At 38.2% G+C, this 26,676-nt stretch overlaps 1 protein-coding gene across 1 annotated transcript in view; it reads left to right on the top strand.

The window, feature by feature from the left end:
* CORIN (corin, serine peptidase) overlaps positions 1–26,676 on the top strand; it is a 121,480-nt gene that overhangs the window by 17,414 nt on the left and 77,390 nt on the right. The window contains exon 3 of the mRNA XM_030449768.1: positions 8,317–8,769. Within this exon, the coding sequence (XP_030305628.1) occupies positions 8,317–8,769 (453 nt within the window). The remainder of the gene's footprint in view (positions 1–8,316; positions 8,770–26,676) is intronic.

The raw sequence follows: 26,676 nt of genomic DNA, 5'->3' as shown, positions 1-26,676 counted from the left end.
AGCGGTGTTCTAAAGCGGTGTTCTAAAGCGGTGTTCTAAAGCGGTGTTCTAAAGCGGTGTTCTAAAGCGGTGTTCTAAAGCGGTGTTCTAAAGCGGTGTTCTAAAGCGGTGTTCTAAAGCGGTGTTCTAAAGCGGTGTTCTAAAGCGGTGTTCTAAAGCGGTGTTCTAAAGCGGTGTTCTAAAGCGGTGTTCTAAAGCGGTGTTCTAAAGCGGTGTTCTAAAGCGGTGTTCTAAAGCGGTGTTCTAAAGCGGTGTTCTAAAGCGGTGTTCTAAAGCGGTGTTCTAAAGCGGTGTTCTAAAGCGGTGTTCTAAAGCGGTGTTCTAAAGCGGTGTTCTAAAGCGGTGTTCTAAAGCGGTGTTCTAAAGCGGTGTTCTAAAGCGGTGTTCTAAAGCGGTGTTCTAAAGCGGTGTTCTAAAGCGGTGTTCTAAAGCGGTGTTCTAAAGCGGTGTTCTAAAGCGGTGTTCTAAAGCGGTGTTCTAAAGCGGTGTTCTAAAGCGGTGTTCTAAAGCGGTGTTCTAAAGCGGTGTTCTAAAGCGGTGTTCTAAAGCGGTGTTCTAAAGCGGTGTTCTAAAGCGGTGTTCTAAAGCGGTGTTCTAAAGCGGTGTTCTAAAGCGGTGTTCTAAAGCGGTGTTCTAAAGCGGTGTTCTAAAGCGGTGTTCTAAAGCGGTGTTCAAAAAGCGGTGTTCTAAAGCGGTGTTCTAAAGCGGTGTTTCTAAAGCGGTGTTCTAAAGCGGTGTTCTAAAAGCCGGTGTTCTAAAGCGGTGTTCTAAAGCGGTGTTCTAAAGCGGTGTTCTAAAGCGGTGTTCTAAAGCGGTGTTCTAAAGCGGTGTTCTAAAGCGGTGTTCTAAAGCGGTGTTCTAAAGCGGTGTTCTAAAGCGGTGTTCAAAAAGTCCTTCATAGGAGGTGAGCATTATACAATTATTTTTTTTCTAATTTGTACCATAATTGCTTACCATTGCAGTTATTTACTTGAGAAAATAAGATGTATTATACGTACTGTTCCCTAAAGGAAAATCAACTACATTTACTGTATAGAGATAAATGCATTCCATGCTAGATGTACCATTCCTCCTATTCCTTCACATTAGTATCCTCATTTCATACTTATGTGGTCTTCTACCATCTCTTGTTAACAGCCCTGAACAACTAATGCTTTGGGTTTTTTTCTGTAGAATTCACACAGGTCTTGTGACACACATAAAGAATAGTTTCAGGTTTGTCAGGCTTTTACACTGCAGGTGTAGTTTTTTGGCATATGATCACACTGCAGGACCACATCAAATAAACCTTCCTTTCAGGCAAGCAGCATACGTACCCTCTTATCTATGCAAAATATTAGGCATACATGCATTTTTGCCAAATAATATTTTAAAAATCTGTTAGTCCATCAATGCTGGTGGAAATGAGGCTTACAAATCAATTCTTTAAGGTGAACTCTTGACTATGGATGTGCAAATAACTGAGGTTTTGGTTCTATCACCGTCCTTACATTATCAGCATTTAGTGTTGGCTCTGACACCTATTTTGAGATTAATTCTGGTTCTTGATGAGAATTATTACAAATGTGTGTGATGGGTTGTATTTAGCATTTTCATTTTACTGTCCTTAAAAATAAAGCTCAGTCTTACAGATGCATTTTTATTATCCCTGTATAAGTGTGAGCCAGCCTGCCTAGTTCTCAAATTTTTTGGGGGGGGGGAATCTGCATCAAGACTGTCCACCTGAGAGGTGCTGTCAGTGTTCTTGAATGTCACTGGTTGAACGGTGGTCATTACTATAAGTTATTTGTGACACCTGTACTCTACCATCCCTTCTCCTGAGAGCACAGAAGGAGCTGTATTTCTTTCAAAGAATAAACATCAGGAAAAGTACATCATTGTGAACCTGCTAGGCTTAGCTTTGTGGATGTTGGATCTTCCACATTCATGAAGTAACATGCCTATGTCAAGACTCCTGTTTCTATTTGGGAACCCATACTGACCCATAAGGTACTTTTTGCCACAGATGAAGTGAAAGTTGCAGGGAGTTATAGTCATACTCCAGAGTCAAAGGATCTTGACCCTTGAACCATCTGGAGATGTTAGAGCCTTGAGGCATATTATGCATCCTCAAAGTCTAAATCAGCGTGGACATCCAAAGGTTATAATCATGAAAGCAACACAGAATATAAACAATTCCATTGTCAGTTAATGCCAATATCTGTTGTAAGACAGGTACATAAATTTAGGAGTTAAACACTAACATACAAATAAAAAGTTTGGTCCTGGGGGTTTTTCTGATGGAAGGTGGTAATCATCAGCTAAATGATCTCATGGTTCTTTAATTTGATCTTGCCAACATATGGGGAATGTTCAAAGAAGTGTATCCCAGAGCAGCCTGTATTTCATCCAGCCCTAAGAACTAACTTAGTCTAGAAAGCCTTCTTTACTGGTACACCTAGATATTGGGGAAAAAGCAATAAATGTTGTGAATACAGCTCCAGGTCAGAATTTCTGCTGTGAGACCTCACTGATGTGAGTGGGAAATCATTCTTGTGATCTAGACAATAATAATAATAATAGTGAAAATCTGGTGGTCTACCCACACAGGTAGACAGAAGGTCACAGTGACTGAAGGTTGAATTCTGCTGTGGCATAACACAAGGAGCCTAAGGGAACTATGGGCTTCCTTTCATTAGCCACTGCAAAATGAGGGTTCAGCACAGGCACAGAGTTCAAGATTGGTTTCTGAATTTCAAAAGAACCATTATGTGTATGTTAAATTAAATTTCTTAGATTAAGGAAAGCTTTACAAACTTTTTAGATACATGACATGTCTTGATCAACAGATAGGGAAAAAAAACCAACCACCAGATAAGGTTTTTTTATTAGACCACAGTGTTACGACTGTAACTGTGAACTCTCAGGCAGCAACAGCTGTTAATATGAAAGGTAGCTACTGTCTTCACCTCCAGCCCATTAGTATGATCCTGACATTTTTGCTGAGACTGATGTTTTAAAGTGAGAAGTCGATGAAGTGGAAAAATCTCTTTCTGCACAGGACCCCACTTTGGTCTACAGCTTCTCTAAAGGATGCCTTCCACAGTCTACTTTTTTCATTTTATCTGGGAAGTGATCCAGTGTTTGCATAAGTTCCCAGTACAATTACCAAAAAATTGCAAATAATTACAGCTGACTCCTTTTTCTCCCTTTGGGCAGCTGGGAAGCAGTTTAAGGTAATGTCTTCGCTTGACAGGAGGAGCAGGATATAAAGCCTGTTACTGGAGCTCAGCTCGTGCAGTGTTTTGGTATTCTCTGGGACCCCAATATTATATGTGATGTGCTCATTTCTTCAGAATGCAGAGTCACAGGGACAGACCCTGCAGAAGAAATCTCAGTCTGCAGGTGCTGGCTAGTTTTAGTGGTGTGTTTTATTCCCTGTGTAACTGCCTCATCCACTACAAATCCTTTGGCAGACTGCTTTGCACTGTTTCATTAGCTTTTTACACACACAGAAAAATGTTCGAGATTTCCTGCAGTGAACTGCTAGAAATCACCCACAGTGTACTCTGCCAACATTGCAATTTATTAGTCTGAACAGTGTGACTATTTCTTAGATCTCATAATTGTTCATTTCAGGTCTTTACAGAAATCATTAATTCCCCAAGAGTGAACCACAACTGGAAAATTATCAGTAAAACTGTTAGCAAAGCATCTCTTTGAACAGTATGACCTTGGTGCCAGCTTCTCATTTTTGAGTGAAGGCTACCATGCTGTATATTTCCATCATCTGGAGATCTCTAGCTATAGCTGGAGACACAAATGCAAAATGATCACAGCTGTTGCTCAACTGTTTAATTATATGGCTTACAATTTACCCTGTACAGCTCTGTATAAACTCGCATCTGAAGAATGGTTGAATATAGTATGCATGTATAGATGAATAAAATCCATGTTCTGTATGTATTTTATGGCTGTTAGCAGGCATTAATAGACAATAATTCAGTCCTCATTGTTGAAAAGATTAAAAAATAGCATTGTTTTAAAGCGCCACACTGTTTTCTTAGATATCTTAAAATTTAAATAGTTTCTTCATGGCTTTTGATGCTATGAAAAATCTTCAGTAAGCTTAATTTAACACTGAAGATATAGAGTAGTGGGTTGGTTTTTTTTTTTTTTTTTTTTTGGGGGTGGGGGTGGGGAAGGGGTTGGGAGGATAAAGGATGAGTATCAAAGCAAATGAGAGCCTAACTCAGAGAGTGGACTCCATAGCCTGGCATTAAGTGTTTGAGTTCTTCTGTGCATTAGGAACATTAGAGAACAGGAGGAAAATATGGGAGGAGAACAAGGTGACTCAGGAAGGTGATCAAAATCACTTCCATACTAAACAGAAACAGAGTTGTCATCATGAGCAAGCAACTGGGGAATGCCAAACAGAGACCTATGCCTTCTTCTCTCAGGTGCATATGTATCCTAGCCCAGGCTCAGCTTCTTTTGTGGGGGATAAAACCCCAAATTATTAAAAAGAATTTTAATACTACTAATTGTCACTTGAGTTGATACAGTTGGGAAGGACTTTTTTGTAGACGAGGTTCATTTTGTGGTATGGATGTGAAGAAGAGAAGGGGAATTTCCATCACTAGAAAACTGAAAACAGAAAAAAATGCTGCTGTTGGAAAGATGGTTTGAAGCAAACAAGCATTTGGGAATCTCAGTGATAGAAGTAAATGACCTCATGGGTAGAGATAGACATAGCTATTAGTTGTTGTTCTAGAAGAATGGAAAAAAGTCTGAGTGGAGAGAGGATAGAATCCAGGAGGTAAAACAGTATTTTCCTTAACAATATTTATGGGTCCACTGTATTAAACCAAAAGGGATTTTTAAACTTCTCTCAAGACTTTACTTGTCTTGTAATATATTGTCTGCTGTTCTGCTGAGCGATATATAAATAGCTAATCATTTTTACTTTCATGTTAAATAATTATTCATAGCTCTTTGGGACCAACCTTTTCCAGAGTTTTGCTATTTTTGTGTTGAGTGGAGGAGAAGAGAGGAGCCTAGGAGGAGGAGAGAGAGCGTAAAAAAAATCTCCTCAGCTATTCTTGAGTTACAGAAAAAAGTTATTCACTTTTCCAAAGGAGGAAAACCCATCCTTCTTGAAAACTACAGAAAAAAATTACTGATGTTTGAAACTTGAGACAAAGTAGGCTTCTGAATCATAAGGATTTAAAGCTTTGTGTGGAATCAAAGCATCCTAATACAGCTACATGTAAGTGAGTACAATTTCTGAGCATGATCTGTCACAATTGCTTAGAGTTTAGCAAATCATATTTCTACTGGTCCCTGTTTGTGAAACCAGAGCACATTAATTCTAAAGTTTGGCCTGACCAGCAGACTCAAGAAAAAAATATTGCTGCTTAAATAATTTGCAGGTAGGAGATTTTTAGTTTCTTCTGTCAAATACACAAAGCAAATACCTCTAAATCCAAATTAAACAGGAACATTTGCTGGTGGAAAAACAGAAACCTTAATGTGTATATGCAAATTTCCCCTGGGTTCTTCTAATAGTAGTTAGACATGAAGATTTACTCACGGTTACAACACTGGAGCCAAAACAACCCAGGCTGGATAAATGAGAATATGGTACATCTCAAATGGTAAGTTTTCATTGAATCCCAATATACATCAGGAATCTTACAAGTGTGCTTGCTGGTCCAGTTACTATAAAGTTTAGTCAGTAAAAAAAAAGTACTAAGATTTCCCCTTCTTGGCTAATATTCTCTTTTCTTCTTACTTATAAAGCTTTCCCACCCAAAGTAACCTCAGATTGTAACTGGAAGTTGTTTTCTTCTTAGCATTGTTAGCTATTTTTAGCTGAGGAAATAAAGATTTCCTCCTACCCAGTCCTTGAATTTCAGCCCAGTCAGCTGCTGAAGTCTGGCTGCAGAGTGCCTGATGGGGTGAGAAGAGGCAGCAGCAGTGGGAAGGGACTCGGGAAATCCGAGTGGGATTGGGCTGTGTGTGGTGCCTGGAGCTGGCAGAACAGTGGCTTTGGCAAGGGAGAGAGCCAGGGGGGCTGCAGGGTGAAGTGATAACAACATGGAAATTTTTCCAAACTTCTAAATATTTCAAGTTAGTACCACAGTCCCAAAATGTGCAACTTCTTGCAGCTGTGCTGCCTTGCTGAGTGTTGGTAAATGCAACCACTCAACTCAAAAAGAAGTTCAGGAGAGATGGTGGTAGGTGGGGGGGGAACTCAAGAGTCAGGTGTACCAAGCAGCTAATGAAGGATCAAATCAATGTGAAAGCTCAGGAAAAAACAATTTGCACATCAGAGGGGAGAGAATGATCTGTGTGATTTGCCTTGAGTTCAGAGAGTTTGAAGAGAGCAACAGGAGGTGAATTCTTGCTAATGCATTTCAAGTGTGACCATCTTTCTGGCTTGAATGCCTGTAGGCAGCAGTAAGGGTGAGAGGGAAGAAAAAGAGATGAAAGGAAAAGCAGAAAAATCACTTCTTTTCCAGCCCTCCCATGTTTTGGTTTAATTTTTTTTTTCTTTATTGGAAGGCTGTTGTCTTTGTGTCCCATCATTGAAAAGCCAAATGTTCTTGACTCCCTTGTTTTTAATTTATTGATTTATTGTCTTGAAACAATGTGAGAGAGATGTTTAAATATAAGTAAATGAAAAGCTATTTAAATTATCTGTTGTTGCCAGGACCTTTAAAAACAGTTCAGAGATTTTGTTTAAGGGATTCTTTTCAACGATTTGAAGTTGAGTCTAGCTGAACTGTGTTTATAATATATATACTTATATATATAAAATATATGTTATACATATACTCTTTTACATGAGTAGCTAGTGGCAAATATTTCTTTTGCTATTACCAAAAATTTCTTATATCATGATACGGTGTGGTGCTTCTCTTCTAGCATTAAGTATGAATAATATATGTTGTTAAAAAAAATTCTAAGTATTTTTAGCATTTGTTGTAGGTAACTAAGTTATGTCCTATATCTGTTTGAGATGCTTACTTTATTATTTTGATTAAGTAAATATTTCACTAATAGTCACAGGTTAAAAATAGATTCTCTTACTATGTATTTTGTATTCTCTGATGCTTCTGGGATGAATCTCTTTGGTGTTATGCAGCTGTTTTAATTTTTGAACTATAATTACTTGCAACTGTTTAACATACTACCTAAGCAGTATCTGTGTTTGTCTTTGATATAATAAATGAACAAAACCCATAATACAGCAAGTGCCTAAAATTTTGGATACAGCTATATATTTAACATTCAGTGTCAGAGATGAATGGCAGAGAACTCATGGTCCCATATTTAGCAGTGGTAGTTTAATTATCTGATCCTATATATAGAAAAAAACTTTCTCTTCCTTTTAAAAGCTAGTAAATATAAAATATACTTCCCTTGAAGCCTTATAATTTGTTTTCTGAAGATGGTGGTACTATGAAAACAAGAGATGATGTGATTTACAAAGAGGAAAAAAATAGTATTTGTTTTAGGGCCACAAAGATGATCAGGGGTCGGGAGCACCTCTGCCCTGAGGGCAGGCTGAGAGAGTTGGGGTTGTTCAGCCTGGAGAGGAGAAGGCTCCGGGGAGACCTCATGGGAGCCTCCCAGTACCTGAAGGGCCCTGCAGAAAAGCTGGGGAGGGGAATTCTCGCCAGAGAGGACAGTAACAGGACAAGGGGCAATGGCTTTAAAATGAAAGGAGATAGATTTAGGTTAGATATTAGGAAAAAAATTCTTCACTCTGGGAGCAGTAAAACACTGGAACAGGTTATCTTGGGAGGTTGTTGATCCCTGGAAGTGTTCAAGGCCAGGTTGAATGAGGCCTTGTGCAACCTGACCTGGTGAGGCTGTGCCTGCCCGTGCAAGGGGGTTGGATCTTGGTGATCTTTCAGGTTTTTTCCAGTCCCAACCATTCTGTGATTCTATGAACACTGTGGTATGTTGAATGAATGCATGTTGGGACTGTCTGAAATTACACTCTTTTAGTTAAAACATGTAAGAATTGAGTGACCTGCTACAAGCAAGATGAAAATTATTTAATTCAGGGAAGCATTTCTTTGTTTTTCTATTCAAATGTTTCTCTGTTTTTCCTAGAGTAGTCATAGCTTTTGTTTTGACATGCTACTGTTATTTTGTTGCGACCAGAAATTCTTAACTCTAGTTCTCTTTAATTTTAATTTTGAAATAAATATTATTTTTAAAATTTGTGCAATTATTGTTATTATTAACCTTCCAAACCAAATTGATAATACTTTTCCTTGAGGGTGATGGTAATTTCAGTGCAATTTTTTTCCTTTATTCCAGGTGTGTTAGAAAAAACTTGCTTTTATTCAAATGGAAGTGAGGTCCTTGCCATTAATGGTGACATGGAAACATCTGATGTTCTTTTGCCAAACATGGTTGAAAACAGTTCCAAAGCTGATCCCACAATGGACCTCAGCACACAGCCCTCTTCCTGGACCACCACGTCTTTATCCCGCATTAACCAAATGAACAAGAGCTCAAATATCTTTAGGGAAGCTTTCCAGGAAAATTCATTTGCTCTTGGAACTCAAGCCACAGTGCTCAGTCCTCACCCTACATACGATGCTGCTTTGGCAAAAGGCTCTGAAAACAGCACCCAGCTCTTTGCCAGGGCAGAGGAAGTGACTCTGTGGTCTACAGATGCCTCCTTTAACAACACAGAGAGAATTACCACTCTGGCAGAATTAAGTTCTACTCACCCATCTGTGACACAAAAAATGGAGGAAAAAAAAGGTAAGTTTACATTTTATTTGTCTCCATAATTCTGACCAAAAAAGTACAAATATTGTTTGTATGATTCCGAATGTGTTCCCTTGAGTTCTGAGGAATGTGTTCCTTTTGGTAATTTTTTTTGTTGTGCATGTTCCGTTTTGCAAGCAACTGGTTTCTTATCAGAATATCTGATTGAGAAAGATGCAGTAAATTATTTCAGGTATGAATATTTAGAATACATTTTTCAACTGGTGATAATCATACATACAGACATACATGAATATCATAGAAGGCTGAAAATGAGTAGCCATATTCAGTTCATAGGTTTAATTTTCTGTGTTTCTTTAAAATTATGTATGTGTCAAGTACCTTTGTGAACTGGGGTTGTAATTTTAGAACTTTTTCTGTGTTAATGGATAAATTCTTCTCTAATCTGAAGCAGGTACTCTCTGTAGCAATAAAGTTTCAGAGACAAATCAGAGGGCTACAATCAAAATGTCTAGAGAGAATAATAACCATTAACTGTGATCAGTTTGTTTTGTTTTGGATTTTTTTTGGCTTGACCATGAAAGTAGGTGCATTGTATTAGTGCTGTGGTAATTTAGTTGACTTATCATGTCAGTGGTAGTGAAAGGTTCCCTGTTATTGTTTTGTTTTGCTAATAACTGAAACACTAGGGTACCATATTACAATGAAATTGTTTCTCTTGAACTGCATATCATCTCTTATGCTCTCAATCCCAACAGAGCACAAAACAAAACTTATTCCAGATCATAGAGTGATCTGAAATAGATGAAAAAAGTTAGTGACCTAAATGTTACAGACTCTTTTCAATGTATTTTTTAAATTTCTGTAAATTAAAAATTAAGAGATAGTATCTGACAGTGATGATCCTTTCTGAAAGGTCAATGAACTATATGTTACATTGAGGAGAGGTCTGTGTGTCATTCTTTTATTGGATATATGCTCAGTTAAGTTACAAAACCTGGTATTTACCCAGATTTTTTTCTGCTGTGCTGGTTTTTTAAGCATTCTCCCATCAGGAGTTTGTCCCAGCTCTCTCCATTAGGCATTAAACAGGCAGATAAAAGTTAAGAAAAAACTCTGTTATGTCTTTTTCTTTCTGGAGCAAAGGACAGAAAACTTTTGACTAAGAGTTCCTTTTTTTAAAAAAAAAAACAAGCTGATACACAGAAGAGATTAACTTTGAGGATAATAATTTAATATTAAATTTAATATAATAATATTTTAATAATATGTCAGTATTTTCCTCTGTCCCCTAGACTGTAGTGACTCCACATTTGAATGGTGCAGGGTTTCTGTAGATTCTGTTTGGTAAAAGATTTTTCTTTAACAGATTTTTATTTTCTCCCCTTTCCCCCCAAACTCAGAACAAATGTGTACAAATGCACACTTGTGTAATATTAGTGCTTAATTTATTTACTTCTTTTGGTAGCTTTAATAATTATCACCATCACAATGAAAAATATAGAAGTGTAGTGTGCTACACTATAGGTTCTTGCAACCCATAGGATTTTCTATGATTGCTGCAGCAAAGGGCACCTCAAAGTCAGTAGCTTGATGATTAAGGTTGAGTAAAACTGTAGAGCAATGTGCTGCTTGCTTCTCTTAGATGGGTCTCATTTGATGTGTTTGGGTCTAAGTCTTCCTATTCTAGAAGATGGTGTCTTTGCATTGCATTCTCAGTAACTGGGTAGATCCAGTATAGCTATTGTGTAAGATGCTGTGTTTCTGTTTGTGTTAATCTGCCTGATCATCATGTTTGTGATACCTGAAATTCCAGGAGATACTGATGAAACAGTCTAAAACTTTTTTTCCCTTTTCTTCCAATGTTGGAAGGAACTCTTTTGAGATGGGTACAACACTGGTTTTTGTGTATATGGGAGGTGGTATCTTTCCTAAGATCTTGACACAGGGACAGTGCTACAGTGACTCAGGACAACCTTAGATCTGGATTTCTGAATTTTCAGATATTTAAAAAAATATTTGACTAGGAAGCAGGGGATTTTGACAAGTGCACAGGGTGCCTCACTACCTCCCTTATCCTGGCCTTTGCAAATTAACTTCTTACACTCGTTCTCAGTCTCTTAGTTCTCTCTCTCTTTTCTCACTAAGCTTTGACTCTTGGAGAAAACTCTAAGGTAACAGAGAACATGGTCTGATGTCCACATGAAGTTCTTATGTATCTTGACTTGGAGATAGATGGGGAATAACTGGGAGATGAGGTTATAGCCTTTTGGAATAGCCTTTTGGAGTAAAAAGTATTTTTGAGGACAAGTAAAACGTAATAACCACATGAGAATGGTGGTGGTAGCTCAAGCTAAATCTCTCTTGCTTAGTGTCTGGGTCCAACTGTGGCTATTAGCCTATGCCTAAAGAAGAATAAACCAGGGTTAGCATACAGACATTTCCACATTATATGACAAATCCTGATGAATGTTCTCTCACGAATTTATGTAATTATTTTTGGACTCATAATATGGAGTTTTGAGATTTTTAGGCATATCTTATAAGGAAATTAATCTCAAAATGATGTGTAAGGCTGATATTCCTTCATCATTAATACACATTAGCAGATCATCCATCAGTACAAGTTTCATCTCATTCTAACGTTGAGCCAGTGAATGCACATCAGTTAATTTAGTAAGCATGCATAACTTGGACTTCATGCTGGTTTTATGCAGGGTGTTAAACGACAAATTATATGTCACACAACATACAGACTGTGAGTGAAAACCAACCAGACAAAATTCTCTGAATGTGTTTGTATTGGCAGTTATGTGGCTGTAATGTTTTTGGTCTGGTGTGAGTATCCCTAGTTCTGGATTTGTTTTACTGGTGAACCTATAAAGACATTAGAGCCCATTAATAAGAGAAAAGATAAACATTGTGATTATATGATATTCACTCAGGACTTTAACCTAACACAAGTAAGACATTGCTGAGTTACTAACTGGCAAATGAAATTTGGCACATATGACATCAATTATTTAAAAAGTCCTTGAAGCAGAAGGAAGTTCTTTGGCAGAAATCCTTGTAAAGAATAGATTACTGAGTAAATGGAAATGCATGGTACAATAAGGAAGAGATTAAAAAGTTTATTTTCATTTTACAAGGGGAAGCAGTGCCTCACAAGTCCATTAGAAAGTTATTTGAAGGAGTCAGTAAAAAAGGTTGGTTAGTACAATATACTTGGCTTTTCAAAATGCTGTTAACAAGACTCTTCATTGATGAGAAGACTCTTCTCACAGACTAATTGCTCATTAAAAGGAAAAAATATGAATGAATGGTTTGGCTCCACAGTGAAGGTGGTTACTGATAGACTCTTACAGGATTTTCTAAATCAGGAAAGCAGTGAATAGTCAAGTTACAACATCTCTGCTAATAAAGAACTGTCTAAAATGAATAGCTGAGAATCACATAAAGGTTTCACAATGGAGAGAGTGACTGATAGAAGGTTTAGACGACTTTCTGCCAACAGATGAAAAAGAATGGGGAGAGTGGGGAACAACCCTAACTGTATGTAATACAATGCTGGACTCTTGGCTAGCTTCTAGCTTTGCTAGCAGAAAAAAAGACCTGACAGTTTGCAGACAGAATTCTGGCTCTGTGGCTCTCAAGAAGGCAAACAAGGTGTTAGGTATTCTGATGGAGTATGCAAATAACACAGAATATCCCATTACATCAGGGTTTAAGTTCAGAACAATAATAGTAGAACTGGAAAAGGCAAACAGCAGACAACAAGACCAACAGAGATACGGAACAGTGTAGATGTGACTAAACACTAAACATGAGAAAACCACTGTTGTGATCCTGGAAAACAGCTGGCTGAGGAGTTAGGTGGTTGTGACACCATTTTGAGTGTCCTGGACAAAAAAAATAGGGATAGTAAATTTTGACCAAAAAAAAAGGAGACATAGCTACATGTTCACAGAACACAGAGCTACATAATGGAACTCATTGCCACAGAATGATGATAAAACCTGAAAGTATGAAAAGCTTGAAAAACTCCATGAAGGGGTTGGTCTGTTGGGAACTTTTTAACACTATAGTCCAGTGGCAATTTTGTCTGATTTGTGAAGGAGCAAGATTTTAGGTTGCCTAGAGTTGTTGGTATACTCCTAGATGCTTGCTCCTTATATTTGCCCTAAATTCTTAGAATTTTTCATAAACACATAATGCTGGCTTCCACTAAAGGCCAGTTTCTGGGTTACGCATACCCTGTGTTACCTCTCAGTTGGAAAGCAAATGGAAGAATACATTTTTCCTGTTGAGGGATTTGAGTTTGTGTGAGTTCACGTTTAAATGTTTTCTGAAGGCATGGGCCATGTCCTGAGTCACTAGGATGTTCCACCAGAGAGTTTTCTGATAGCAAAAACATCAGGAAAGGAGTCTTAGGTGAACCAGTAGGTTCAGTAGTGTGTATTAATGGAATGTGGAAGTATATGCAGTAATACTTGTTCATCTGTCAATCATTACTTAACAGAAGAAGAACCATGTACTAAATAGTAATTATTTTAAAGAATAAAGGAGGATTTTCCAAGGTAAATGTCAGTACAATTTTATTGGTACTTCTTTCTCTTTGAAGCACAACTGTGGTGCAGTAAGGCCATAAAGTGGAAGACTGACCAGGAGAGATCTCAGGCATGTGAGGTTGTGTGAGATGTTTTCATTTCAAAAAAAGCAGAGTCCCTGTCTTAAAATACTGCTGATTTAGAGAGACAGGAAGGAGAGTGAGCAAGGGTTGATACTCTTCCCAGAAAAACATCCTGTAAACTAATGGAATATGCATGGAGTCAAGAGACATTAGTATGTGATTCTGTTTCTTCCACTCACTGATGCTTATGCATACTAATATTTAATATCCCTTTTTTTTTTTTTTTTCTGTGCCAAGTCTCTAATACTTCTCTCCTAGCAGACAGTTTCTAACCCTTCTGCCACCCCACAGAAGCATTTTCAGTGGAGAGCTGTGACAGCGTTCAGATCCTAACACGAAAACTAACACGACCAAGCTCGATCTCCTGCCATACCTTTCTGTGCTTGGCATCGCCCCTCTCCACCCCCTTCTCCCTCCCAGCGGGACTCCAGCACTGAGAGAGCACTACCCCGTTGCTCAGAAGCCGCAGGATGTCTCTGTGATGTCCGGCACTGCTCCTGCGTTTCTCCTCTGAGCATTCCCTCTTTCCTTCCTTCCCCCCGCGGAGCAGCATCCCCGCCATCACCCGCCGCTGCTCCCCGCGCCGCCGCTGCAGTTGCGGCGCTGTGACCGCCAGAGGGCGCCGGTGCTGCCAGTGCCGCCGGTGCGGGAGGGAGCGTCGGGAATGCTGTGAAGCGGCCCCCATGCCACATGCGGGTGGATGTGGTTCCCGTTCCACCCCTGCCTGCACTTGCACAAGTGTGCAGGAGGGCGAACCTCGGCCCCCCTCGAGCCCTGAGCTGTTCCTTGGAAGAATTAAGTGGGAAACTGCCTTTGCAAAAGCACGTCCCTGTGTTGGAGGGCTTAAGTGTCTCAAAAAGTGTAGCATTTGGGTTTGCTTCAATTTTTTACTCTGTTCCTGAATAACAAATATTTTTATTATGCAGAGGACCCTTAGGTGTTTTCATGTTTCATGGTGGTTATCTTTGAAACTAAGTGGTCTAATTTATTTGCAGTCCTCATATCAGCCTAGAGGTTATCTTAATCCTGTCTGTTGTCATTTAACAGTTTAACTTTGCATTTGGTGTTCTTCCACTACTACAATCCACAGAGAACTAGTCTGGCCCTGCATTTTGTTTGGTAGGAAGAACCACTGTGAGAATAGCTGGATAGGGTCTGTAGCATGTGGCACAGAAACATGAAATTCCCTCCCTCTCTTTCCCTGTCGTGTGCTGCTCATCCTGAAGACTTTTTTTTTTTTTTTTTTTTTTTGCTGAAGATCAGATATGCAGTAACTGCATCCCAAGTCATACTGTAGTCTTGCATCTCCCTAATCTGAAGTACCTTAAGCAGTGATCTAATAAATCACTTTGTCTTCCAGATTAATTTCTATTTAATTACTCACACAAGTGAGAATAGGCCCAATTATATAAAGACTAATAGCAGCAATAGACTAGTCCTGAGAGAAAAAAAACAAAAACCAACCAACCCCCCAAAAAAACCCCAAAACAAAAACAAACAAACAAACCATTTTAAAAAAATCAAAACTGTTGCAAGACGATCTTCTCTTAGGGCACGGTGCTCTAAGGTCCAACAGGTGTTCCAGGGCTGAGCTGAGCCTGTGTCTCAGGCCTCACCTTTTATTGGCCCCCTAATCCTGCTCATGTGCAGTGGGGGCCCGCCCTAATCAGGCATGGGTGGGCTTAACACAAGCTCATGCCCACTCCCTGGTAATTAGTGGCACCTGGTTGCCTCATTTCACTACACAAAACATTGTTAAAGCATGATTTTCTCCTGAAGGGAAAAGGATGCAGGGTTTTTTTGATTGTCATAGAAATCTCCTAAATTCCAGGCCAGGAGTTTAGTCATTCAGCTGTGTTTGTTTCATGCAAATTCAAGGACTAGTAGACTAAAACTGTAACTATTAATTTTGTTGGTGTTTCAGTTCCTGCTTGAGTGTTCTCTCATCCAGCAGTGGCTTCTGTTTCTTTGTCTCACCTATACCTACATTTTCTCTCAAAATTAAATGAACAAAGTGAAAATCTTCCCTAAAATTTTTGCAATGCAGTCCTCATAAAAATGGCTTTTCCCCCCCCCTCTAATCACCATAATTACTAGAACCATTCAGGTTTTCTTGTCTAGCAGAAAGTTAAATTAAATTTGTAGTTGATATGACAAAATTAGTGACTTATAAGAGAAACACATGGTGTATTTTCACTAAATTTGATAGCAAGAATACGGTTTGACTATCAGTTTGTCTAGTCTGTCATTGCCATTTCATATGGGTGCATTGACACAGCTTAGAAAGGACACCATTAAGTTTCTGTCATATAAGATGTATTATCTGGAATCCAAGGTTCTTAAAAGTTATTACACACTATATAAAATATTCAGAGACTTTGCATTACAACTTCTGTTTATAAGGCAGGAAAAGCTGACTAATTTCTATTACTTAGTGCATCACTCCTGTCGGGTAACTGTAAGTTTGCCAAAAGCTTCAAATATTTTGTGTCAGAATTGCAGTGATTTTGCCAGCACTTTACTACATTTACCTCCAGCTAAGCTTGTGATTTTCATTACCTTTAATAAATTATTGGTTCCATCCATATTGCAACTATTTTGATTGCACATTATCATCTGTCCAAATGCAGCCCGATGAATGAGATATCTAACAGAGCTCCAGTGTGTGTTAAGATTAATGCAGAATGAATAACTACCATAATAACTACTATGAATAACTATCATATTCTCCTTGCAATTCCATGTATTCTTACTCCTTGGCCTTTTAGCAGCATGGTTTACTTTAGACTGAGAGATTCCCTCCTTGGAAATAACTGCAGTCATCTTTGTTCTAGTCTTTAAATGTGATGTGTGTGCTTCTGGGGTTTTATGGATGTGTATACCTTTAAAATGTTAAAGAACAGCAGCCTTTTCAGCTTTGTGTCTTTTATGCATCTGTTATATTTTTTTACACATTGTTGCTTGTAGTTTAAACAGATGTTTGTCCTCAAAATTAAACCATGAACTAAGTGGCTAAGCACTGTCATATGCTTAGGATGGCAACAATGAAACCAAACATAGGAAGATAATTCTCTGAGAATTGTAGTCACTGACTTTTCCAATCTGTCAGCTTCACTGAAACCATTCTAAAAATTGTGTGATTAGTTCAACAGAAAGATTATGCTAATGCGTAGGTTTTTGGTTTTTTTTTTTTACGTTGTGATTGATTACTTTGTTTCTAATTGCACACCTGACATCTGGTAGCAGCATGTGATTTTATGTTTGATTAAAGTTGATCTGCTTTATGCTTCTGCATGGTCTGTTATGGATTATAATAGGTAAGAGTGCAGCCAGGTGTGGCTATAGAGCTGTTGTTAATATAAAATGGTGCACTCTTGTCCAGAACCTACAGGGTCAAAGTATTGGTCAACAGAAAGTGATTTACCGTCACTGTCATCTTTTGCTATCATGAAAAATGAAAAAACCCACAACATAGTGGGTATGGGTGGGAAGTTGAGAAAGTGATAAATATCCCGCTACTGCTAAAGATTAATTTAGCTACTAATCCATACACAAAATCTGTCTTTCTTACCCTTATTATGACTGATAATTTAAAAAGTCCCAATGATACTTTCCAATTAAATAAAGTAGCAGAATTTCAGACTAGAAATTAGGAAAAGCTTTTTCACTGAATGGGTAGTGAATCAGTCGAACCCCAGACTCTGTGGGATCCCAGTCCTTGGGTATTTCTAACACTCAGCCAAAACCATATATGACAAAATGCTAGAGACAGTCTCACTTGAAGCAGCAAGTTGGCTGGAGACTTCTAGAGGAATTTTTCAACAAGTATTTCTGTAATTATACAGTATAAAAACATATTTGCACATAGGGAGTAGAATGTCAGCATTTTGCATGGTTGAAAAAAAGTTTAACTCTACAGCTTGTTTAATGGTATTTGAGATAATTTTGTCCCAATTTTCATGGTTAAATTTTTCGTTTATCTCTAACTAACAGACAATTAAACATTGAGCTGTAAGAGAACACAGAAGGAAGCTATCTGCATTTACTAGTGGAATTATGTGAATTAATCAAACAATTACCATACTGGGAAGAGCAATTGAAGTATGAGAATTTAAAAAATCTCAGTTTGCAGGAGCAACTTGCAAGCATCATGTTTATGAAGTTTCAGTGCAACCTGAACAGACATAAATTTATAGGAAACTTCATCATAATTATATTAATCTCTTAAATACCTGTATATTAACCTAATCCTTTTACACTTTAAAAGCAAGGTTTATGACCTCCAATTCTTCAGGCTGTGAAAGTCTGTCAACATTCTTTGTTCACACAACAATCAAATAGTGTAACTAGAACTCTAAAGAATAATACCATTAATGTAGATATCTGGGCCTGACTGTGAACAGAAGGACTTGGAGTCCAGAGGTAGAAACAGAATTATGCCACCACTGAATACTTAAAAAATATGATGCTCAAAAGAAAATTCCAGTGATAAAGGCAGGAGAGACAGTAGCAGCCCCTCAGAATAAAAGAAGAGCCCAGGAAATTGAGTATCATGTTCTGCAACATATACTTTGCCCCACGTACTATTAAATTCAGAAGTCCCAGTATTTCTGACTAACATAAATGATCTTTTAGAGACAATGACTATCTATGCCATAAGGAAACAAGGACATACATACCCCTGAAAAACACAGTTGTGGGAATTTTCAATATGGAAAAGAATTTGTCAAACTGCTGTCTAACAAATTTGTTAGTCTCTACTTAGCCAGGGCTTTAAAACTCAGCTCCTGGATCTTAAGCTCCACCTGCAAACTGCCAAGCAGGAAATTTGCAGTTTGGGAAGCGTAGGGTTCATGTACTTGCAAGCTCAGTGCTGGATTCTGCTTGTAGTTTCTGAACAGATTTCCCAGGGAGGGCTCTGCTGTGTTAATTTTCTTTAAAAGCGAGGTGGATGCAAGTTATCATTGTGATATATACCTGGAAAAAAGAATCCTATTTTCTTACTGAGCAGATCAGAAAGAGTAATTTGGCTACTCTAGAAAGGTAATGAACCAGAGACTGTTGGGACAGCTCAGACACAGCCTGTTTCTGTGCTGATCTGTTCGTAGTCTGTTGAACATCTCAACTATTTTAAATCTTTTGCAAAGCACTGGATTTTTTTTGCTTTATTTTGAATGTTGTTAGTAATGCTAGCATTCATTTTCACTTATTGAAAACACGTTTGTTAAAAAAAGATCCCAAAACAACCAGTGAAAAACACATGAATTTGAAACGCCTGCCTGGGTCCTGTGGAAGCTACTACTTTTGATTCCCCCCCCTTATTTTTTAAACAAAGCCTATCAAGAGTACTGAAGTCCCACACATTTCGGAACAATAGCAAAATCCCATCCAAGCTAATATGCCATGGAAAATAGTCTCTAATGATAGACCTAATCCTAAAGTAATTTCATTTTGTGCCTTTTGTTTATTTAACAGTGCGTTCTTAAGAAATATGTCTCCAATTTCAGTAAAGAATCCTGTAATTAGGAAATGACTAATCAAAATACCAGATCTGGAATACAGGCCAGCTCACACCTCATGGGGGGGGAGGGGGGAGTAGGTGCTTGGCCTCAGCTTTGGCTAATGAGCTCACCTGCTCTCTGCTCTGCCTGCCCCAGGGATTAAAGAAGCAAAAGTATGTGTCTCAGCCAAGAAGGGCAGTGTCTGGAAGGGGCTGAGTTAAAGATGTGGGGCTCCAAAAAATGTGGAGGCTTGTGAAGAGTCCAGCCTTCTGCAATATCCTTTGGGCAGGACGATAAATGAGTTAGAATTTATGGTTGCACTAAGCTCTGAACAAGAAGTGTCTGGTGCAGACTGGATGTGGTATTCCACTGCAGCTGGTACACATTGCCTTAAAAAAATTCACAACACTTCAATTCTGATCTCAAATATGAGTTGTATTTCCCTCATGGCTAATCCCCTCTCTGTGAATTGTTTTTCTCTCCATTGCGGGGGGTCAGTAGCCTTACCACCTTTCCATTTGGTACCTGTGGAGCATAAGGAGGAGTTGAGAATCACTCATTCCTTTCAGACTATAGAATTCATTGGCTCAACTAAATTTAATGCAGAGGGGTGGTTTTTTTTGTTTTGTTTTGTTTTTTTTGGTTTGTGGGTTTTTTTTGGTGGGTTTTTTGTTTTTTGGTGGTTGTTTTTTTGTTTTGTTTTGTTTTTCCCAGTTAGCCTTGGAGTTTGACTTCTATTTCAGGTCCACAGGTGGAGTTTGCTGTCCAAAAGAGTTTCCAGTTTCCCACATAAGCCATTATGGGTCATCTGGGCTTCATTTAGAGGTCAGTGGAGTTGAGATGTCCCCACTCCCTTTGCTCAGCCACAGAATGCTGTAGGCTTCTTTTTGTGTGCTGATCTCTTCAGTGAGCTGACTTGATGCTGGCTGGGTTAGCTCTTGGCTGTTTTGGCCCCAAATTGTTTTAAAGGAAGTAGCAAGCACACAATGGTTGAGAGGAAGCAATATTGCACCATTGTGTCTGTTCCATAGTCTTGTGCAATAGTTTTCTGACTGTCAGTTGACCTAAGAAAGTCATGACCTTTTGTTAGAATCTTACTCTGACAGTACCTTGCTTATATCTTGAGGCTGCCATGGCTCATGCCACCGAAACCTGAGCGTGAGCCCTCGGTAGACATGAGCTTGTTAAATGTAAATGTAAAAACTTAACACTACTCCTCCTAAAGTTATGTCTTTGTGCTGTATTGCAGCTCTGTAAAGCCACTCCTGTTAAGACATTCTCTAGGGATCAAGACATTGCATTTAATGTGTAAAGTGTTTCTGATAAAATTTGCCAAAATCTGAGGGAGTATTTGTGTCCATAATCACCTAAAATAAAAGCCATTAGTGCTTTTACTTAGGTGATTCTTACTCCTTGTTTCCATTTTGCAGTTCAATATAGAGGATCTCAGTTCTTGCAAAGGACAATTTTTTCTTCTTCACAGACTGAAGGGAAACTTCTTTTTACATTGTTTGCCATTCCTTTGTCATTTTTGCATTTCAGTACTGGAGGTATTGCTGTTTGTATGCCCTTTCTTTTGCATTAGCTACAGTTTAAAAAATTATTGACTACTGCTGTAGCAGTCTTGAGATAGAAATATTTTTCAGCTCTTCAAGGACATTTTGGTCTTGTTAAGAAAGACCAAAGTTAAGTTAAGTTAGAACTGGGGACCCTGCTGTCGACAGTTGTTTGAAATGTTGTCATTTTAAAACAGAGTGAAGAGTTAAGAATCCCATTGGTTTTTTTCACTTCTGAGTACTTAATGGGTACTTAATGGCATCAGCCTTCAGTTTCCATGGTATTATTGAACATTTTGTAAGTTGCAAAGGGAACCAGAAGTGTAATGGAAGTGATGATTCTGTCACTGATTTTAACTTGATCCTGTGCTAGCTGGGACTGAATCTATTTTGGTTTTGGCAGTTCTAGAAGGCAAAAGTTCTATTTAGATCAAATCAGTGTGGATGTTACAATATTTGTGCTTTTTTTTTTTTTCTCTGACTCAAAGCTAAATGCTTTGAATGGTAAACTGGAATTAAACATAGCTGAGTGCTTATAGAAAGAAGTCTATAGAAGAAGTGGTGTATGAGCTTATTTAGCTTGACTTGCATTTTAATTTTAAGAGGCCTTAGCAAACTAAAGTGTATGTATCAATCTTGGTCATGGCACATTTAGCATTTTTAATGGAGTCCAGCTGAACACATTTATGTAACAACCATAACTTACAGAGTCTTACAGAAATTCAAAAAGGAGTTATCTTATTTTGAGGAAAAGGTCCTACAAACTTGGTAGTTTTAAAGACATCGTGAACTGTCCCAACACCTGAATGATAAAAATATGTTCAAAATACAAATAGAATGACCAGTATTGTTCTTTTCCTGTGCTCTTGTACACATTAAAGTTTTGGTACACTTCAGAACAGATATGGAGGCTTACCTACCAGGGACAAAAAAAAAAAAAAATATTCAAAATTAAGTCATCTACAGCTTTCTGCTGTTTTAAATAATTTCTACATAACAGCTAGTTTTGCATATTAATTCTGCTTAGCATAGGGTCTGTCATAACACAATCCCTTTTCTTCTCAAAGTAGATACTTCAGCTAACTCTACAATATAGCTGTGAACTGACTTTGGCTGGTTGACAGATTCACATCCAGATGCTCTCTCACTCCCTTTCCTCAACAGGAAAAGTGAGGGAGAAAACGAGATGGAAAAGCTCATGGGCTCAGTTAAAGAGAGGGAGATTACTTACCAATTATTGTCATGGTCAAACCAGTCCCAGCTTGGGGAAAATTAATTGAATGTATTGTCAATTAAAAATAAATTTCATTATGAGAAACAAATGCAAGAACTAAAACATCTTCCCCTCACCCTTATTTCCAGGCTCAACTTCACTCCATTCCCAGCTCCTCTACCTTCTCCCAGCTGTGAGTGTAATAGAGGGATGGGACGTGGGGGCTGTGGTCAGTCCATATAACAGATCCTCTTGTCTGCTTCTTCCTCTTCACCCTTTCCCCCGTTTCATTGTTGGGTCCCTGCAAGGGCTGCAGTCCTTTCAGAACAGCTCCCATGTGAGTCCTCTCTGTGGGCTGCAGTCCCTCAGGATAACTCTTATCCAGCATGAGTCCTTGCTGACAAGACCTCGTTTTAACATATTGAGAGAGTACTATCTTTTTTTTTTTGGTGACATTTAACATGTTTTATAACAAAGCCAGTTTGCTGAAGCTTTTGACAAAACATCGTATTGTAGGTGATAAATGAGCTAACCATTTTGCTGTGGTTTAGAAGGAACAATTTAGCAATATAGTTACATCAGACTGTGGGATGTATGCAGTGTGGGAATAAGCTTGTGGAGATTTCAGTTTCAGCGGCCTAATGTATGAAGAGTAGAAATGGATGGGTCATTAAAAATTATTAAGATTCTATTCAGTCTCCTTTGGCTTAAGAATATTTCTACATCCACAGTTACTTCTGTTGAATTCCTCATTAGAGTGACCAATATATTCAGCATAACAATCTAAGATGAGGAGAATCTGTGTCTCTGATTTGATTGTGATAGACTAAACCCCTAAAATTTATGCATTTCTTCAATGGCAAGCAGATACATGAGGGAGACAGCAACAAACTGAACACTGATCTTGTGACTTCTTTTGGCATATAACCTGTGTGGCAGGAGTTGCATCAGTTTAGAGAAATAATTTACTCCTCAGTAAGTCTCTGTCTTAAAGATTTAGACAATTTTAATATTGAAGCTATAGTTTTTTATGCTTCTCATTTCTTTTTAGAAAGTGAGTAAAAAGAAATGCTTTAGTTTTCTATAAAAGACCTTGGTATTAGTTGTAAGACAATGGAAAATGTTCCCTGGTGTACATCAGTGAAGAAGCCTTTGGGCTACTTGGTAAACAGCTGGGCTGAGATTGTAAAGTAAACCATGACAGTGACATAAACCCTGAGTACATTGTTTTAGCAGAAAAAAAGCAACTGCTGTAACTGCCTTAGGGATGTTACGAAATTGCAATATGGCATGAGAAATAACAGCTAGGGTAAAGGAGGTGTGTGTGGTGATCCATAATTACGTGGCCTCTTTTATGAAAACACTTGAGAATGTGCTAAGAAAGTTTTTTTGACTGTGTTTTTATTGTCTTATTACTCACATACTTGGATTGGTATACATCAAGATGGAAGCACAGAAGGCATTGATTACACTGGACCTCTAAAGCCTGAAACTTGATAAAAGACAAATAAATATTTTGGACTATGAGAATCATATAAAATAAGCTTATTGACTACAATTTTTAATTTTTTTTTTTATATGGGATATCTCTTGAAATTACTCTTATCCAAATATCATAAAATACTTTAGTAATATAATACACTTATACACTTATATACTATAATACACACAAAAAAGTTATTTTTTTGTATCTTCCTAACAGAAGTTTTGAGCTAATCAAAGGCAGATGACATGTATTGTGTACACCATGTTCCTTTTTAGGCATCATTTTGAGCAGAAGTTTGAAGTGTTGTTTTGATTTTGGACAAATGTCTCTCAATAGATAAAAAAGAAATACATAGAAGAGAATCCCATGAGGAACCAGAGGAACCATTCAGCTGTTCTTCATTTATTGTGTTACATTAATTTCATGTCACTTCCCTTGTCATGAAGAATTTGAAACCTGCTTCATTTACAAACATCTCTTTTGCAGATTTTTTATTTTTTCCAGTATTATGGTGATAATGTGTCTTGGCTTATATTAAATCCTAAGGAGCTTACATAGGTCAAGAGAATTAAACATTTCAATAGGGAAGCAACTATTTAGGACAACAGTTGAGCTTATGCTGAATTCACCCCTATTCAGAAAGCACTTCTGGACACACTTAGAAGATGCTCTCAGAAGAGGAGCTGTTTAATCTCAATATTGAAATTCCAAATACACAAAAGTCAGTGCTTTACTGAAAACAATTGGTTCCTACCTCCTCTGTTGATATGAATGGGGTCTGCTGGAGCAAATCCATTTATTCTGTGGATAACTTTTTGTACTCACCTGCAGGGATATGAAGTTATAAGCAGTTTCTTGTCGGGATCTTGAGCACAGATCTGAACTTAGGAATCCCCTTAATTACTCGGCAACTCCCAGAGAGGTTCTGTAACTTTCAAAAAACTGTGACCTCTGCTGTAGGGCACCCATCCAGTCTTTATTAGGGTAGTGCATCTCAAATTAGGTAAAACTTAAGGACTGTGCATTGTGTATGCTCAATGATTTTCAGAACTGAATCTTTTGTTTTGGACATCCAATGAAAGAAGTTAAATCTTGATACAGTAGTCTCAATATTCAGTTTAATTCTTTGTAGTATATAGGCGAGTAAAGTTAAGAACACATTTTATTTGTACTGTTTTAATTAGCATATATAATTTTGAACTGCTTATAAAGCAAATGTTATCCTCTCATTAAGGTAGATTTAATTTTGGAAAGATGACTAGATATCCTGGTCAAAACAGTTGTTTAGCATGTTATCTAGATAACAATGCATGTGCAGTATTTGAATGCAAAATGTTTGAGCATTCCATGAAGCAAAAAATGGAACTGAGGGATAACTGAGTTAAAAGTGTAATAGTTCTTTAGGCCTGAGATATAAAAAAACAACCCCAGTTACTATCAGTTTTAAAATAGCCACATCAAAATAGCTTACATACTCATAAGTATTTTAAAAATTCATGTGTACACAATTAAAAACCAAACATCTAAATTATGTCTTTAAGCACAGAAAAGTTGGATGAAATTCAAATAAAAGAAAGACAAAAAGAAACACCAGCAGTGTGTGATGTTGTGAAAGGTAAATTGCTCTCATTATAATTCTTTACTGAAAGGTAATATTCATTGTCATTAATGATTATTATGTCTATATGTTGTGTCTATAACAGCACTGTCTGAGAAGAGCTGCATTGACATTACAAGGTTATGGAATTTGTATAACAAAGCTGACATTGCAGTACAGAAAGTGAAGGGAAGGTAAAGATGGAAAGTAAAGGGAAATGTCATTACATGAGAAGTTAAATCATATAAAGAGTAATTTCCACTGCATCCAGAATAAGAGAGATCTGGAGAGAAGACAGCAGGGGTCTCCAGCAGATGGAAGAATCATTCAGATACTGAATAGCTCGAAACTTTTGAAGAAGTGAAGTGCATTCTTTTGAAATGGCAAATTTAGGACAGATGTCTGAAAGGCAAGCATTTTCATGGGTCTTGAAGGGGAAATATAAGAGGAAAGCAGAAAAAGAAATAAAAAGCCCCAACCTTTAACTGACTGACTTAAAAACAAAGCCAAGTGAACTGGATCCAACCCAAGTACGAAGGAAATTGTAACTTAGTTTTACTGGTATATTTTAGTAGCATGGCAAATCTGTCTGAAGTTGAGTGATTTCAAACTGTGATTCAAAATATGTCCTGACGCAAACAGCTGCAGAATAGCCAACAGGGTACTTTTGGAAGAATTGACAATTACATACTGAAGAGAATGGTACAAATGATACAGAGATGTAAATCAGACTTGAAAAGAATTGAGGCCTTAGGACTTTTAAAAAGCCATTTCTTTCCACAGCTTGATTTTGGTTTCCTTCAATTTATACTCCTATAGTCAATGTAGCTTGACAGACTCATCCAGATTTTATCCTCTAGTAGGAACTATTCAAATGACAATTCCATTACCTCATTTTTGATGTGTCCCCCATCTCTTCTGTTTGGCCTTCCACAGAGAAAGATGACCTACAATTTACCCTTCTCTTGGGCTTCCTCTTCCTGTTTCACTGAAATTTTTCCACATGACTCTGAGTCCAGTGTCTCTATTTAAAGTTTGCTTGGTTGACATAGGGTTTATCTTTCCTGTCATGGACACCTTCATGCAGTGTGAAGCAAATAAAGATTATCCAAATGTGATGTGGATTTAAAAAGACAGTACAGCAATGCATGAGCCAACTAAATCTCCTTTGTAGAATTGTTTTAGTGTTTTCAATAATTCTTTCATGTTACTTGAATTTGAAAAGAATTTTTTGATTACACTGTGGTAGGTTAACCTTGGTGGGCTGCCACATATCCACCCAGTTCTCTCTCACTCCCTCCTCCCAACAGGAAAGTGAGGGGAGAAAAGAAGGTGAAAAATCTTGAGTTCAGTGAGAGACATGGAGGTCGCTTACGAGTTGCTGACACAGTCAAACCAGTTTCAGCTTGAGGAAAATTAGTTGAATATATTGCCAATTAAAAATGGAATCGGATGGTGGGAAATGAATGCAAGAATTAAAACACCTTCCCCTCACCACAGCCCTTCTTCCAGGCTCAACTTCATCCATTCCCAACTCCTCCTGGCTGTGAGTGGAACAGAGGGATGGGAAGTGGGGGCTGTGGTCAGTCCATAAGGGTTCCTCTTGTCTGCTTCTTCCTCTTCACACTTTCCCTGTTTCATTGTTGGGTCCCTGCAAGGGCTGCAGTCCTTTCAGAACAGCTCCCATGTGTGTCCTCTCTGTGGGCTGCAGTCCCTCAGGATAAGCCTTCTCCAGCATGGATTCTCCCCTGGCTGCAGTTCCATCAGGGCAGATCAAGCAGCTCTGCCATGGAGCCCTCCACAGGCTGCACTGTGCTCACCTACTCCACCACGGTCCCTACCCTGGGTTGCAGGGGAATCTGTTCTGGTACCTGGAGCACCACCTTCCCTCCTTCTT

The sequence above is a fragment of the Calypte anna genome, chromosome 4A (genome assembly GCF_003957555.1).
Source record: "Calypte anna isolate BGI_N300 chromosome 4A, bCalAnn1_v1.p, whole genome shotgun sequence".
Lineage (NCBI taxonomy): Eukaryota > Metazoa > Chordata > Aves > Apodiformes > Trochilidae > Calypte > Calypte anna.
Note: the sequence above shows the minus strand (reverse complement) of the source record. Positions and strands in the feature narration are given on the sequence as shown.